The 17,906-nt window shown below is 45.5% G+C and overlaps 1 protein-coding gene across 2 annotated transcripts in view; it reads left to right on the plus strand.

The window, feature by feature from the left end:
- Nucleotides 1-17,292, plus strand: part of LOC144132431 (uncharacterized) — a 46,044-nt gene extending 28,752 nt beyond the window's left edge. The window contains exons 4-7 of one of the 2 annotated variants that reach the window (XM_077664838.1): nt 9,305-9,372; nt 10,504-10,587; nt 12,311-12,398; nt 16,959-17,292. In XM_077664838.1, coding sequence (XP_077520964.1) covers nt 9,305-9,372; nt 10,504-10,587; nt 12,311-12,398; nt 16,959-16,980 — 262 coding nt within the window. In that variant the 3' untranslated portion in view covers nt 16,981-17,292. The remainder of the gene's footprint in view (nt 1-9,304; nt 9,373-10,503; nt 10,588-12,310; nt 12,399-16,958) is intronic. The other variant, XM_077664837.1, reaches the window with a different exon arrangement.
- Nucleotides 17,293-17,906: the final 614 nt, after the last annotated feature.

Raw genomic sequence — 17,906 nt, forward strand, 5'->3', positions numbered from 1 at the left:
GCGTCGTAATTATCATTCAAAGCGGCGTCCCTGCTCAAGAAATCAAACTTAAAACAAAACTTGAGGCAGTTGCGGTTAGCGTCGTTATCTGTAAAACAATAACAATATGCTCTTTATATCTTCCCCACGCCTCACATTAACAATCCAAGATTTCGAAGGCCTGATTGATGAACTGCCGGAACCATGTCTGGTAGTTGACGATTCTAACGCTCACTCCCCGTTTTGAAGAAGCGAACGCTGTGACTCTAAGGGTAAAATAATCGAAGATTTTATCCTCGCAAATAATGTCTGTCTTTTAATTACGGGAAAACCCACATATTGTTGACCAGGCTCAGCAAAAATGAACTTCCTCGATTTTGCTTTCACATTGACATCTCTTTTTAATGAATTTAATGGGAGATTTTTAGTGACCCTCTGGGAAGTGACTACCTTCCTACTGTCATCAGGCTCTCATCTTCTGCTCCAGTCATCCCCACATGTCCGCGGCACTGGAAAATTCACCTCGCCGACTGGTCACTTCTTACAGAAAGCGCCACTCTAGAAAAATAATTTTCTCAAAACTACAGCATAAATGAAATTAATGAAATGTTTACTACATGCATAGTATCGGCCGCAACACTCGATCGCTATACCACATTTAGCAGAACTCGCACAGAAGAAACACAAAGTATGGTGAACACAAGAATGCACATTATTAAAAAAAACAGCAAAAGAAAGCATGGTGCGCCCTCCCTCGGTACTCCACGGCAGAGAACTTACATTCCAAGGCGAGAGCGCGTTACGTGCGCAGAAAAGCAGAGAAAACTTCCTTGCACAAATATGTGTCCTCAATTAACAGTTTAATTCCATCAAAGAAAATGTGAAAACAAGTTTGTGAATTCAATGGTGACCATACTCCCTTCACAATTTCGCGGTTGGCAACACCCAGTACACAAACATATTTAGAAGACCAGGCCAATATATTCGGCGAGCATTTTTCTGAAGTCTCAAGATCATTCAACTACACAAACAAATTCCAGAAACACAAAGCAATAGCTGAAAAACAAAAGCTTCCATTTGGAGCAGGCATGCGTGTGGACTACAACCAGCCTACCACAATGCAAGAATTAAAAACAGTATTATCTTCCGGTAAAAAAATCTGTACCAGACCCAGACAATGTGCATTACACTCTGCTTGCCAACCATCCTGATGCTGTAGTAGAGGCACTGTTGAAACTATTCAATAAAATGAATAATTGGCGCAATACCTGAGGAGTGGAGAAAGCTGTCATAGTACCATTTCTGAAACCCGGAAAACCACCCCCAAGTCTTAGCATTTACAGACCAATAGCCCTCAGCAGGTGCATTGCGAAATCTGTCGAAAGTGTAATAAACATTAGACTCATCTTCGCACTCGAATCTCAGCAACTGTTGGATAAACATCATTGTGGGTTCAAAAAAGCGCGCTCGACCACTGATCACCTTGTCTTCCTAAAAAGCATTCATCCATAAGCAACACTGTATAGCGGTTTTCTTCGACCTGGAGAAGGCCTACGATACCACGTAGAAGTTCGACATCCTCCGTGACCTAACTAAACTAGGTATCCGCGGCAGGATGCTCAACTGTTTGGACGACTTCCTTGCAAACCGCACATTCCGAGTCCGCCTGGGAGAAACTCAATCCATGGCTTTCACCCAAGATAACGGTGTTACCCAGGGGTGCATTCTAACACAACACTCTTCGCAGTAAAACTGAATTCTGTTGCTAAAGTAATACCGAAATCCATAATGTATTCCGTTTATGTAGAGGATCTACAGATTGCTTACACTTACTGCAGCACATCGTCCAGCGACAGTCAAATACAAATCACACTAAATAAACTTGCGGCTTGGGCATAGAAATTAGATTCGAGTTTTCTCCTCAGAAAACAGTGGCTGTTCTGTTCTCATTGCGACGAGGCCTACAGAGCGGTTCCAACTTATATCTGAAACAAGCCACACTGCCAATTAAACAAGAACATAAGTTTTTAAGTGTCACTTTTGACAAGAAACTCACATTTCTATCACACATTAACAACCTTAAAAAGAGCATCCCAAGCCCTCAATGTTTCAAAAATGCTATTGCGAAAACGGTGGGGGTCCGATAGAACATGCCTTAAAGAATCTCTCTCTCGTGCGCTGCAAGCTGGACTGCGGGTGCATAGCATGCGGTTCAGCAAGAGCATCCTACTTGAAACGACTGGACGCTGTTCATAATCTTGGTCTGCTCCTATCAACTGGATCATATAGAACATCCTCAGTAGTCAGTCTTTACATTGAAGCTAATGAGCCCGCTCTAGAGGATAGAAGAGACACACTTACATGCGCATACGTCCTAAAAACGCGTTCTCTTTCTAAGCATCTCTGCCATCGCATTGTTACCAAGTGCCCATCTAAAAGATTCTTCAACACAACCCGCAATTTATCAGGCCACTTATAACGCGCTTTCAAGATAAATGCAGAGTTAGCAGTACAGAGTCGATCACACTTGTCTAGAGCGCTGGAACAGTGTGCTGCGGATCAAATGAAGTTAAATCTTATCGCAGCTGCTTTGCTGGGGGTAAGGCGCTGGCGCGTGTGTGTTATACATGAATATTAGGCTGCTCTTCAGCGAAAGTATTATCAATGAACGTCATTACCTACTTTATAATTTCGCTTTATTTCCACCCGACTGCCCCGCTCGAGCGCTCTGGACAAATGTGATCGATTCTGTATTACATGCCCTACCGAATATTGCACAAAGATGTGAATATTTCCCACCATAGTACAGCCTCCTTTGAGTATGTACTTCACATTGACACTCTTACACAAAAAAGAAACGCCACATGAGCTTATACTACAAGAATTATTTGCACTACAAGAAAGGTATGACACCTACATTAAATTTTACACTGATGGCTCAAAAAGAGAATGTCACGTTGGAAGTGCAGTAATTCAAAGAAAAAATTAAATAATGAGGCAACTGCCTCAGTATCCATCGGTTTTTACTACCGAGTGTCATGCGATCTTTGTAGCCATGGAACAAATAGTAAAGGAAAACTTATAAAATAGCATCATTTACACAGATTCCCTGGATATGCTCAAAACACTGCACTCTGGAAATGCTCCTGAACCCATAATGGGAAACATCATACATAACATAGTTAAAATCTCACAACAACCACATAACATTATATTCTCTAGGGTACCTAGCCGCGTTGGAACAGTGGAGAAAGCAGATTCATGCGCAGCGCAAGCTCCGAATTGGTCAAATAAAACAAGTTAACAAACAACACAGAGATATTTTGAAACTACTGCACAGTTAACACAGAAGTAAGTGGCAGATTGCATCGGAAGAACAGGCAAAAAGCAAACTGCGTTCTATAAAGCCCGTTTTAGGAGAATGGGGGTCACGTAGATATCTGTAACGTTTTACCGAGGTTACTTTATGTCGGCTACGCATTGGACACACACACCTTAAACACAACTTCACTCTGACAAAACAAGACAAACCTCTCTGCGAGATTTGTGGGGATGAACTCACCGTAAGCCATATTTTACTCTCATATACAAAACATGAACAATTAAGGGAACAATATTTTACAACATTCTACAATGAATACATCCTATTGCACCCCATGTTGCTGTTGGGTGATCGAGCACTGGTTGATTTTTTCAAGTATTTTTAAGTTTCTTTGAGTAGCCAATGTTTTAAACAAACTCTTGGTACAAAAAGCTTAACGTTTAACAAAAGCTCTTACCTTAGGTTTGGAGCATCATAGCAACAGTTGCTTTCGCGCCACTAAAATCAATATAACTAACTAAACTAACAACCTAAAACGAGGATAACAGACAAGAAGACCAGTGCTAACTTTGAACGGAAGGCTTATTCAACCAGAATGGAATTAAGTGCATGTTAAAATGAAGCTGACAAACCAGCCGAGTTCACAAAATGCTAACAGCGGAATCTCATGTTCCTGTAGTGTGATAGAAGGTGTGTGGCGCCAGCCTAATGAATGCGAAAGGCTTCTACTATCTCCCAAGAGTTTGATTAGAGTCTAGGAAGGCAGCTTCACTGCCTGCTAAAATTGGTTGACATTTGTGTTCCTTACAAAGTATGCCCAGGTTGTGTTGCGCCACACGGGCTTTTGTTCTCGCTGAGGCGTTCATTTAGACAGTGCCCTGATTGTGGGATATAGCTGCTGCCTAAGTAAAGAGGAATCTTATACACTAAGCTTCTTGGAATGCTGATGGTTTATCGTGCAATCATTATCGTTATGCCGTTCCCCTCTATCCCAGATACGCTGAAGAGCTTGGCAAATTATGCCTAGTTTTTTTTCAGTCGAGGATACAACGTTGACGTCATGGTACCTGCAGGCAACTTTTTTTGAGGTGATCATTATTGAAATGAATGTGTAGGATTCCTGCAAATTTCTTCGGCCCAGTCAGACCTGCTATCTCTTCGGGATTGTACATTTCCTCCTTGAGCTTGGCTGCCAACTCTTCACAAAGATGAGCTGTTGTTACATCACGGTAACCCGCTTCTCTCAACCTTGTTACATTTCAAGGAAAACTTTTTCAACCAGTTGCCCACAAGACTTGCTTACTGCCGATATAAGCAAAGAAAGGGAAATTGATTCTCAACCAACTTAGAATGTGTCGAGGCAAACCTCAGCAGAGGTTTCGCCGTACATGGAGCGTACGTCCAACAAACGTGGTTCGCTGACACTGTGATGTTCAGGTCAAGGAACTGAAAGCCCCCATTATCAGGTTATTCGGCTGTAAACTGTAGCCCTTGATCACCGAAGGCAAAATTTTCTAAACTCTTCCCGACACCATCATGCAGCTTTTGTCTGGTCATGAACATTAAATTATCATCTGTGTACGTGCAAATATATGCAAAGCCAATTTGCGGAAGTTTTCGTTATGCAATAGCTCATATACATAGAGCACTGTATGATCGTATCAAATACTGTATTTAAAAGAGCGGCGGCGATGGACAACTGCTCTAACGCATTGGGAAAAGAAGCTGCCTTGTTTTCGTCAGTAGTGTTTCGAATCCGTCTAGGGGCTGATATTTTGTCCGTTGAAAATTATTCGAGGAGAAAAATTCGCAAGTTTTCGGTTTAGCATGGCTTCATGATCGGCCTCAGGTTCCGCGCGGTTTCCAGGTGATGTACGGTTGAGTTTGCTTGGATAAGAGCTAGACGCATTTCATACTTAAAAGACACCGGATAAAACGGAACTATATTATATGAAAAAGCTGTTGGTTCTTATTCCTGCCCCATAGCTAATACTGTGTGCAAAGTAAGCGTACAGATCGCGCAAACATAAAGTATTTGATTTCCTCACCTTTCAGTTTTTCCTATATCTTTCCGCTAAGCAGACAGCCCACAAAAAAGCGAAAGAAAGCAAATTGGAATATCGCAACAACAGCTATATGCAGGACACTGAAAAATTCAGTCCTGGTGCGTTCTGGGTTTTTATAGCAAATAAATAAACACCCTTTCTCAATTCTTAACGATTTAGCCGCCGACAATAAAATGGAGGGTACAGTAAAGTTCCCCTTTAATGGTATGACGCGATAGAGTTCATGGGTTAATGAAAAAAAAACTGAATTGACTATTCTCGCCACTCGTGGCGCAGTCGTGCAGCGGTTAAGCGGTGCGCCACTGCCCTGGTATGGCAGGTGCCGCTACCGATGGGACTTGTGAGAGCCAGGTTTCTCTCCGCGAGCAACCTTTCATCACTAGTTTTTGTTTTAACTGCCACCTGCGACGATGGTCAGTTTGCTGACAATCCGGTGGGCAGATTTCCATGACGCCACAAAGTCGCGCGATCTACTTGACCCATCTAAGTGTCTTCTCCGGGGATTTTTTTTCTCACAACGCCAATGACGCCGAGGACGATGACGCCGGGTATTCCGCAGAAAGAGAGCATTAACGCTAGCGCGTTAAAACGAAATAACACGCACACTTCTCCGTTTGCGCTTCTCAAATGCAGCGCTGATCTTCTCTTGCCTGTAGTTTCTAAAACCACGGACGGCACAGCAGCAACGTGAAAGAAGAAAAGATGTACTGGCTAGTTGTCTCGCTTTTTGCCAATCAACAGTAGCGCATTTATAGTGTGTGCTCTAGTGCTAAGGAGAGCGGGAAGGTATGGTGGACTCAATCTGCGTGGAGGTTTTATTGGTAGTGTAACGTGAAGACATCCAACACAAACAGGGAGTATATTTACAGAGGGAAAGCACACAGTGCGGCACAACCGAACAACGAGGGAAGGTGGGCTCAGCCTCACCAACGCATTTCGTTCTGTTCGCTTCACTTCGTTCTCTTCGCGTTGCACGCATGATCGGAGCATATGGTTCGCGTCGGCGGCCGTAACATAACTCCCGATGCTAACTGGAGGATGCAGCCGGCGATTGGTAGGGCCTGAGGCGAACGACATGAACGATGTCAGTCGCAGGTCGGGTTGACGACGTCGAAGAATCAAGGGCAGTAATCACGTAGGTCACATCGGTCACCTGACGGAGCACTTCATCCGGGCCACTGCATTGATTAAGAAGTTCCTCAGAGAGACCGACACGATGTGAAGGGGTCCCAACGAGGACGAGTGAGCCCGCTGAATAGTAAACTGGGCGGTGCCGGTGGTCGTAAAAGAATTTGTGGTAGGTCTTGGCGGCGGAGAGCCGGTCGCAAGCGATATGGCGTCTATAGCTGCTTGGGAGAGGTGTCACGTGCATACACCGTGGTTGAGTGAGTAGAAGTCGGTTGCATGTATCTAAGGGCAGTGCAGGATGACGACCAAACACAAGGAAGAAATGCGAATATCTCGTGATTTCATGCCGCGACAAATTACAGGCGAAGGTTATGTAGGGCAACGCTATGTCCCAATCGCAGGGGTCAGGTGACACATACATAGCGTGTCAGCAAGGCTCTTCTACAGGAACTCGGTAAGCCCGTTCGTCCGTGAATGGTAGGGTGTAATCATCGTATGCTGGGTGGCACAAGACCGGCGTATATCGTTAACTACTCGGGACAAAAATTAGCGGCCGCGGTCCGGTCCGTCAGCAATTCCTGTGGAGCGCCGCGGTGAAGGACTACATTTCACAACAGGACATCTGGGACATCAGTTGGCGACCTGTTGGTAATGTATAAGTGATAGCGTATCGGGTCGCGTAGTCGGTCGCAACAGCAATACAACGGTTGCAGGCATGGGACGTCGGGAATGGTCCGACAAGGTCTACTACAACGTGATAGAAGGGTTCTTGAGATACACAATATGTTGTAGGAGACTAGCAGACAATGTGTATGATCTCTTCCTGCGCTGACAGACGTCACAAGAAGCAACGTAACATCGGACTCGACGGTACAGACCGGGCCAAAAGAAGCGGCGTCGGACGCGATCGTACGTACGGGAGACACCCAGATGACCCACGGTCGGTAGGTCGTGTAGTTCCGCTAGGACAGATGAACGGAGGCGCTGGGGATCGACAAGCAGGCGTGGAGGGCCGTCAGGACAAAAGCTGCGGCGGTGTAGGATGCCATCCCGAAGGACGAAAGGTAGCAGTGAACGATCTGGGCTGGCACAGTTGAGGCGATCAATGTTGGACTCTTGGCGTTGCTTGTCTCCGATCTTAAGTAGATCGGAGACAGCGAACAGGCACGGGAACACAAGCAGCTGCGTGTTGAATTTTGAGATTTACCCCAGAATACATTGCCAGTACATCAGTCTCACTGAACAGGCATAGCCACGATTAAGTCTTAAGCGTTTTTCCAGGACTTCGAGCCCATTACAAATATTTTTAACCTAATGAACTTCTCTCTATATGCTCCTCTCTAACCTATGATCGCATCCTTATTGGCCCGAAAATCATGCATGCCATGCATCATTTTCGGTCATTGTCCAACATTCTCGGACAAAAATTTTGAAAATTGAATGATTGTAAGATACTCTTAAGGAGATGTTTAAAGTAATGCTCAGTTGTTATGATATGCAGCAAAATCTTTCCTTGCTTGGGCCAAGCGGTGGCCTGCAGTATTCTGAAATAAATAAATAAAGTTTGTCAATCCATCTCATCGAAAATTTAAGACTGCCAAAGAAAACCAAATCGGGAACGCTTTTGACGAGAGTAAAAACGTTAACAAAAAAAAATGCAAGACTGGCGTCAGGTGACCTGCGGATATGTTAATTGCTATAGTGAACTTTCACATTACATCAAAAAGTTGTGTTCATAAACGGGTTCTCGCTCAAAAATGATTTTGCCCAAAATGGTTGGGTATGAAAGCTGTATTTTTGTTCTGACGAGTAGACGCAAACAAGAGGATATTACGAATACAGATTGAAAAAGTTGCCTCCTGTATTTTTTAAAGCAATCTACAAGGAAGAAAATTTGGTTTTTGAATTAAGGAAATGGAGCCGAAACAAGATCCCGTATCTCGGTGGACACTCGAACCGCGCACTAAGGAAGAGATAACGGAGGCAGCGAAGACCAAAGGAAGAAAGTGGTGCAGTAGTGGAGGTCTCCAGATATTTTCCACCACCTGGGGCTCTTTAACGTGCACTGATATCGCGTCCATTGAAACGCTGCCACCGCGGTGGGGTTCGAAACGGGATAGTCCGACTCAGTAGTCGACCGCCCTAACCACATAGCCACCGCGGCAGGTTCTATAAGGGAGCCAATAATGTTTTCTGCTTGACACAACCATTTTAAGAATATTGCTTCCTCAGAGACAGAAAGCAAGCTCCGGCGCCGCGTACCTTCAGGTCGATTCGTATTCCGTAATCATAGAGCGATAGACGTCGTTGAAATAGCCTAAAGAAATAAAACTAATTACAAAGGCATCACCTAATTTTATCGCGCGTAATCCATACTTATCACCGAAAGATGAATGAGTATTAATTATGTTCGGACCAGAGAAATACAAAAAAAATGGCGGTGCTGTAGCTCTGGTTAAACCTGGCGTGACGCGATAACTACAGGTGGCCGAGTGGAACTTGCTCAGTTGAATTGCAAAGTCCGTCTTTCGCCGCTCCGTTTCGCTGGGCGTTACTTCATCTTCATCTCACTTGACACGGCGCATGCGCACAGCTGTAGCAGCTCGCCGCGCCGCTGGCCGCAGCAGGTGCTTGGCAAGAGCAGGTGCTCCGCACCACGTGGCTGGTCACGTGACCAACCACGTGACATCGCTGCCGCGCAGCCACAGGATGGCGGCGCCAAGCTGAAGGCTGGAAATGCCGCCGTAATGTAGCTATCGCTACGAAAAAACTGTGCGATCCTTAAAGAGCTGCGCATTTTTTTTTTCAGGAAGCATGTTGCCTTCTACGTCAGCGCTGGATCCACGCCAAACACGATTCTGTTCACAGATGATGAGCGTAAGTGCGCGTACTTATGCTGATAACACGTATTTCGACGTCGTCGTAGTGAATATGCGATGCGCCGAGCCAGAGCATAATCATATGCTTGGTAAATACAGCGGTTTTAAGTAAGGCTGAGCGAAATACGGACGGTCGTATTAAACACTACTTCAAGACGCACCGTTTCTTGGCAGCAGATATGCGTGCGTAAGGAAAACGAGAGGTACGCTTGCGTATGACTTACTTTCAGCCGCTTCATCCCATGCACTCATCTCTCTGTCAAAATAATGCAAATGGCTTTATTGTTTACTGAAGCATACTCGGATTTGAATTTAATTTTAAAGACCGCAGAGATACCGCACTGCTTATTACGTAATGGATAAAGGCGAGAATATTTGTATGCGCCAAAGAACACAGTGAGATGCGACAAACGCCGTATTAGAGGACTCTCGATTCAATTCAGTCACGTCGAGTTGTATAGCGCACACTAATTTCTATGAAGATTCTCGCTATCTTATTGCATTTTTCATCCATAAAAATCCGGCCACCACTTTCTTCTTCACGCTGGATGAGAAATATTACTGTAACGTGTCTAGAAATAAGTAGCGCGTTCAAGACACGGAGAGATAGGGCACACACGCGCATACAAACGCACACACACAAACGGACACGGCGTTTTTTTTTCTTTGACGGCGCTAACTTCCAACAATGGCTTATCGAGCAAAAGAAAGGTCAAACGACATAACTTTTCCGCTCTAATACTGATCTTTCAAAGGGCCTTTCTTGGGGGCGACAGTGTTGTTGCACAAAGTTAGCGTGTGGAGAAGAAGTCAGAGTTACTGCGGCCTCAGCCCGAGATGTAAGTGGAGGCCACTTGTAGAAGAAGTCGTCCTGTAAGAAATTTCACTTCTCATGTGGTGATCTCGCATTTCCACTCGCTTGGTATGTGGCTTATGAAACCTGGGGCAGACGTGAAATGCATGTATGCTCAGCAAACCTCTCTTGGGCTAGACTTTCGTACGAAGTTCCATAATTGCCTCTCATGTTTCAGGTATTTTGCGTAGCGAATTTTAATTTGGCATTTCGTGTCCTGAAATCTCCCAAGACTGAGTCGTCCTTACGGAAAAGTTGCACCGTCTTGTTTTGCAGATCCTGACGTCCCGCAAACAGGCGAGATTGCCTACACAAATCACCGGAATTGTTTTGTTGTGCATTTTCCCTATATCGGAGAACGTGAGTGATGCACACTGTATTTAGTGACTTTACAGTTCTTGTGTTCTTCCTGATGACATTACGAGCCATCGTGCTGAGCATCTTTTTCTTTAGTACAAGGTTTATTGTGTCTTCCGTTGCTGTATTTCTGGCACAGTTATCAAAGCTGAACTCACTTTTTATGATTGGGCTTGAAGTTGTGTACTTTTGTGCTGAATTTTTCTCGGCAAGTTTTTTTATCATCGGTTTATCAACCTTAAATTCGACGAAGTACGTAGCTTAGGGTCACATTTATTGACGTTAATCCTCGAGAAATAGGGCAAAAATGTGGGTAAGTCATTAAATGTCCATACTGAAGCATCGTAAAGATACAAGTGCTAATCAAGAAGTTCCTGCCCATGCACGTCGTCAATCCTCGCCTGTGAGCTGCTTTCAAAAGGCAAAACATTGAGACTTCTTTTCATTGCCCTCATAGCTGATGCCACCAAACTGCTGCTGATTTTACGGCGCGTCATTTTTTTTCATTAAGAGCTGGGTTTATGCCGGAATAGTGAAGATTCAGTTTAGTGTATTTTACGCCTTCACTCGCCCATTCTAGTGTCTCCTAAACAATATAATTGTGAGGATCACCACAACATGGATGAATTGCAGAGACATGGGGGACAGAGTGGCCTGTTCAGTATTTAAAACGCGCAGAATATATGCACAGACCAATATATAAGCTAGCAAACAGTGCGTAGCTACATGCGTGTGATGAAAAAATATTATTTATCTTCTGGCGATATGGTCTGTTGAGTAGCGCAGTGACTTGCAATTTTAGTGGAACATAATATTTGAGGCGTAGAGAACGGGGCCCAAGCATCACGTCCGGTGAACCCTACGAGTCCTTCCTGAGCGAAGGAGAGTAGTGTCACGGATCCCCGGAGAACGCTCGGACCGAAAGAATGGACTAGGCGACAGATGTACCCACACAGAAACACATTTATTACACCCTACGTGGCACAAACACTAGCACACAAAACTACCAAAACTATTTCCTTTCCAAAAAAAAACAATTATTATTAACACAAAACAGAAAGACTTCCAATACACACGACCCGGGAACACTGCTACTAGCGTCTACTACTAGCGTTATACTATTAGCGGTCGGCGGTCTTGCTCACGGTTCGGTGCTGATGCAGCGTCGCGTGGGTCTAGTAGCCGGCGTTGAGGTGGCACTCGAAGTGCTCAGGCTGGCGTCGCTGGCGGTGTCTTTGGCTCCGTCGTACAAGCTCCCGGTCCAAGCACCCGTGGAGGGGATGCTGGCGATGTTGGCGTTGTGGGCACCATCCGGATGGGTGGCAACAGCTCTAGGGGCACCCCTGGCCGTAGCAGGCTGTTGCGTCATTCGTTGGATCCGCGGAACGGGCTCAGGAACGGCAGGAAGTCCACGATGCGAAGCCGTAGAGCGCGAGCTCACCGGAGCAATAGCCGGCGTTGCTCTCTTCTAGCCGAGGTTTCTTGACCTGCCGGAGCTACCGCTTCTCTTTTTTTTTTCTTCATGCCTCGCTCTCCCTTGCGCTTTTATAACTTTGGCGTTGGTCCACGTTATCCTTGTCGTCGTCCTCTTCTTCTTCTCTTCTCCACCAATCATCTACCGAGTACTTTTTTTTTCATCTTCTTTATTCTTGGATTTATACACATCATTCTTATCGCCATCCTTGTCGTCTTCTTCAAACCTCTTTAGTTCATACTTCTATTTCAGACTCCCTATTGTATGTGACAGGAAGAACGAGAAAAATTTTATATTATGCACACGAAGTTGGGGAGCACAGACAGAGGTGCGCTCAAGCGTAAGCTCACATAAAATAGCTAGCGTTCCTGTGTTTTGCGACTCAAAAAGAATGCAAACGAACGCCACATGCCGTGAATAGTTGAAGTAACTGCGGGAGGAGAGATGGAAACAAGAGACGAAAGTCGAAACAGCAGAGTGCGCGTTAGCGAAGACGGCCACTTCGCAAGATGGCAAAGAGCCTTGGCACAATCGGCGAAAACCCCAAAACTTTGCCCTTAGAGGGCCTGGAAGCAACCCCCTCCCCCTTTTAGCATTAAGGGGAAGCATTTAGCATTAGGGGGCAGGATTTGGAAAGAGACGACATTCTCCAGCGTCCTTAGATGTCCATGGGAGGAGGATCGTGAGGTTACAAATTTTAGGGGTGCCGCACTGGCACTCGGAGTTGGTTATAAGTACAACAACTAACGGAATGAATTTAATATAAAATTATATATGGAGGTCGCGCAGGAGTGAGTGTGTCCGAAGTCCATTTTCTAACGCTTCATCAGGGAATCGTTGTCTGAAAGTGCTTTGAGAAAGTCCTAGAATGATAGAAAGACTATGTGCGAATCCCAGTAGGCGCCACTGTTGCGAATTTGGTGAAAAAGAACCCCTGAGTAGTGAAGGGGCCCACAGTCCCAGCTTATGCCACTATAATGACTTGGCGTTGTACCCCAATGGCCCAACAAAAACCCCTTGTATTTATCTAGATTAAGAGCCGAACCTGATACATCGCAAAACTGCTCAAATGCAATGCCTCAAGCACACTCTTTTTTTTCAGATCAAAAGACGGCGACATAATCTGCATAGGCTAAAACCTTAATTTCACACTGCGCCAAGGAGAAACCACGGATAGATGTGCAGTTAATAATACTGAGGCAAAGGGGTTCAAGTTATAGGGCAAACAACAAAGGCGATAAAGGACAGCCTTGGCGAAAAGATAATTTCAATGGAATAGGTTTGGATAGCTCTCGGTTAACAATTACTTTTCTATTGGACTCCTTATAGCACAGTCTTATGCCCCTAAGCAAAGCATCTCCGATATTTGCATGAACTAAGACCGCAAACAAGAAATCATGACGAACTTTATCAAAGGCCTTGGCAAGGTAAATCTGAATTAGAGCTTCTTGTCCGATATCATCTGATACAGTCTCTATTACTGAACGCGAAATATGAATATGGGTTTTAATGCTTCGGCCTCTGATACCGCTGACCTGATGCTTGCCTATTAAGTGAGCGACAACTAGCTGCAGGCGATTGGAAAGAACCTTTGCAAAAAGTTTGTAATCTACATTACAAAGGGAAAGTAGACGAAATCCCTCAACTGTTTTCAACCGAATTGAATCTGTGCTTTTTGGAATTAATATAGCATGCCCAGAATAGAAAGTGGGGGGGGGGGGGGGGGGGGGGCATAAAGCCAACATCGTAAGAAGCCGGGAAACCTCCATCAAGACAGGCGCTAGGCAAGTAGAAAATGTTTTATAGAACTCGCTAGTGATGCCATCGGGCCCGGGAAATTTCTGAGCCGTCAGGTCAGAAATGGCAGATTTAATTTGGTTCAAAGTGATAGGCCCCTCCACTACAGCACGCTGCTCTTCGTCAAGTCGGGGCGAGGCTTCGAATAAGTGGCTGTAATTTGATGTCCCATTTGTTCCCGCACAACGACCAAGCAGCTTCCGGTAATAGTCAAAGAAACCCTCAATAATACCAGGACCATCGCTGTATGTGCAACCACCGTACTGAATTTTCAATATTTTTTTAGCTAAAGCTGTCTGCCGTTCATCACTCAGGGCCCGACGAGATGGTTGCTCATCCAGAAATCTACGGGTCCTAGATCTTATCAAGGCCCCTTTGCATCTTTCGGTTTCAAACTGCTGAAACTCCGCTTTTACGACAGTGATATCTTCTGCATAGGCATCTGGGCTAATCTTCTTTAACTCATGTAACTCAACAAAAGTACGGCCGAGCTCTCAAAGATGAAGTCTCTTCAAAATCGCGATTCTTCCTGAGGCTTCAATAGCAATGTTTTTCCTTCTTGTTTAAATAAGTCCAATTTTCGCAAAACTGAGAGATCATCGCGTGACCACGTGTCCTTCAAGCAAGTAGATACAGCACGTTTGAAGATTTCATCTGAGAGCAGGCAGCTATTCAGCTTCCCCACCTCCCATCGAGGATAGAGTATGCGCCGACTGTAGCTTCCTATCTTAAGAGACACCATGCTGTGATCACTGAAGAATATGGGCCGCAACCAGTAACCAAAAACGCTAGATAACATTTCTGCTTAAACGTAAATCCTGCCAAGCCGAGCACTAGATGAGCACAGAAGAAGAGTGAAATAAATGTTATGTCCCTTATCTTGCCCAACATCCACCAGGTTTTATTCACATGCCAAATCAGTGATTAAAGCAGACTACGGTCATATCGCTTGCTTAACACTGCTCGGTGTTCATTCCTACAAACACAACTGAAATCACCCAGTAGCATAATTTTACGGTCCGTGGAAAAATGGTCGACTAATGACAGGTAAAATAGCCTTCTATCACGCTGTTTTACAGGGGCATAAACACAATTAATTCGCCACTGTACACACGAAATTGCTAAGTCACAGTAGATAAGTCGTCGCTAGTCATCATCTGTGCTATATGACACGGCAGTAATCCCCAGTGTGTTGGCCAGGAATAGCATGCGCCAACCTCATAAGCCTCTCGAGTGACTAACGAGAACATTGAATTCTGACAAAAAAGACTCGGCAGCAGCTTCAGTCTCCTCATCAGAGGACAGCACGGTTTCCTTGATGGCTGCCACACTCGCACCTCATTTGTTTAAAACATTCCGTAACTGATGTTGCCTTCGACGATTAAGCAAACCCCTAATGTTAAGGGTAGCAACCCGAAATGCTGTGAAGCCCGCCATTTTTGGTGCTTGTCTTATTGAATGCCATCCCCTGTACTAGGGTGGCCGGCCTGCAAATCGGCGGCCTGTAGGGCAGACATCGCCCGGCGTTTTGGGGTGACCTTTCCCAATGCCACTACACCAGGTGCCTTCTGCTCATCGCCATCGACACACACATATTAATCTGCAGGACGCTTCAAACGTAGGCTGTTGTCCATCGCCTCATCTGAGACAGCCAAGGCTTTGGCCCATGAAGCCTTGTGGACCATGTAACTCGCAACCATGCTAAGAGCCGACGGGGCACCGAACACACTAGACACTTCAGGCGACACACTGCTGCACTCCGGCGACGAAGGGGCATCACCGGCGCAGAAGGCATGTCGCACATTCACTGGCTGAAGCGCCTCCGTTGACTCTACAGTAGTGGTGTGTTCTCGTGATCGTTGGGCGACAGGTGGCTCTTGAGCAACAAGCACAGGACTCAGAGTAGCAGACCCGGTCAGACCCGGGTCCGGTGGCTTTGGTCTAGAGACGGGGATTCCTGTTTTTCCATACTTGCAGGCGGACCGTCTCCGTTATTCGGTTCACAAGCTTTTGGTCCATCTTCTGTTTGGAGCTCACGGCTAAGTTCACGCGACGGTTCCACAACATCCGACACATCCATAATGTGCTCTGACACCACTTCATCCTCATGTGCACAGTTGCAGTTGCGTAACCACTTAGCATAATTCATAACACAAATGTCTACTGTGTGCCCAAAGCGTCAGCACTCGAGGAGTACGACACTGGCGCCGTACATGGCCCACACGGTTAGAACGAAGACACAGCGCAGGCCTGCCCGGGATCACAACTAAAGCTTGTAACCCGAAAACGTTGAGCGTGTGAAGAATTGTACTTGCTGGCACTCCGTCCTTGAGCGTGAGCGAGATTTCACGGTTCGCTGTTTCCATGTGGTCCATTCCGGGGCACCGCCACTTCTCACACTCGATAGTTTGTACAGTTCCCAGCTAGAAGCAGTTCAAAATACAGCCGTTCAGAACGGCTTCTCTATATGTTATCGCCGTAGCCGACCACGCCTCGTGTTAATTTGCAACACATTCTCGCGCTGTGCTTTCCACATGGTCGCGTTCATCAACTTCCATCTCCGGAGCGAGCAAATCAGATCAGCTTAAACATTATCAGTGCTTCACCTGAGTCTAATATCGTGGCCAGACGTGCCGATGACCCAGGAAAGCAAATTATTGAGTCAAACAGGCTTAACAATTGCTTTCTCAAGTCTACTCGGTTTAGCTACGTTAAAGCCCCACCACTTCTGCTTATAATAAACGGAGCCCTTAAGTAAACCTCTATTACGGGCTAGTTGGTTAATGGTTAATGTAATATGAAAATGACGCGATCAACTTGAATAGATAATACACTTGTACGCGCTTGTTCTGTCATTTGTGCGTCTTTTCTGTGCCGGTTGGTCGTGCCGTCTTCGTATTACTGTTGCTGCGAGCTCACTTAAACAATTGTTTTAAAGGCCACTTTAAGGACAATTAAAACATGTGAATGTTCAAAAACAAAAATGAGGTCCAAAAGCGAATTGCTTACCTTTTCTTCGACGAAAGTTCGCCAATATCCGGCTTATTAAAGCACTGGTACGAATATTATATAACTGCGTTGTCTGCACGTTTTCACTTTACAGAGTGCATTCTCTACGTGTCTAAAGAGGTGGTGGATGAAGTGCCTGAGGAATGTGTAGACCAATTCGGGGATATCTGCGGAGTTGCTGTTCCCGAGTACAGCCGGGATTTGTGTCCTAACGACGAAGAAGAATTATGAATATCTGCGCTTATGAATGCCATACTCACGCCGAAGAACTTCGCTCTGCAGTGAACAACGCACGCTGCACGCGGGTCTGAAGGGGAAAGAATTTGAAATTGCTATGCACCGGCCTACGATGAAGCATAATAAAAGCCGTTGCACGTGTGTACTTTCATAACACTCATTTGTTCTGAAAATCAGAGCACGTAACTGATCATTAAATATCTGCGCTGAAAATAAGTCCTGGTTCTCTTAATAAGCTCCACTGACAGCGCGAAAAGAATGCGCGAGGTTTCCCACATTTCCATTTCCAAATTGCTGCTTCCGGAAAGCACTCAATATCACTGAATACAGAAATGAAACATAGAAAGAAAGAAGTCAGTCAATACGCATCTATTTCAGTACCCGGGAAAGGAAAGCGCGAGCTAATTCCATGGGGGCTAATTGGAGAAACCTGCGCTGAAGCTGTAACTACGCCGCCAACCGACTCGATCGCAATTGAAAGAGGAATTGCGATAAAGAGCAAGATCTAACCGCATAAAGTTTCTGAAAGGAGTAAAGACCTTTCTCTCTCTGTTCCTTTTTGAATTTCTGACTCGCGCGGCGATTCTAGCCACCGTTCATCCTGTTCGTGTTATGCGAACTCCGTTAGTTACGTTATCTCTGGCGCTGTCGCCTCCTTTGCGGCGCCGGTCACAGATAGTGTTGCTTCATGCATTAGTGTTAAAAGAATACAGCGATGGAGTAGAGGTAGAGCATCCGCCTCGCGTGCAAGAGGACCGGGGTTCGAATCCCAGAGCCGCGCAATTCTCCACCTGATCTGAAATAG

The sequence above is a fragment of the Amblyomma americanum genome, chromosome 5 (assembly GCF_052857255.1).
Source record: "Amblyomma americanum isolate KBUSLIRL-KWMA chromosome 5, ASM5285725v1, whole genome shotgun sequence".
In the NCBI taxonomy this organism is placed as follows: domain Eukaryota; kingdom Metazoa; phylum Arthropoda; class Arachnida; order Ixodida; family Ixodidae; genus Amblyomma; species Amblyomma americanum.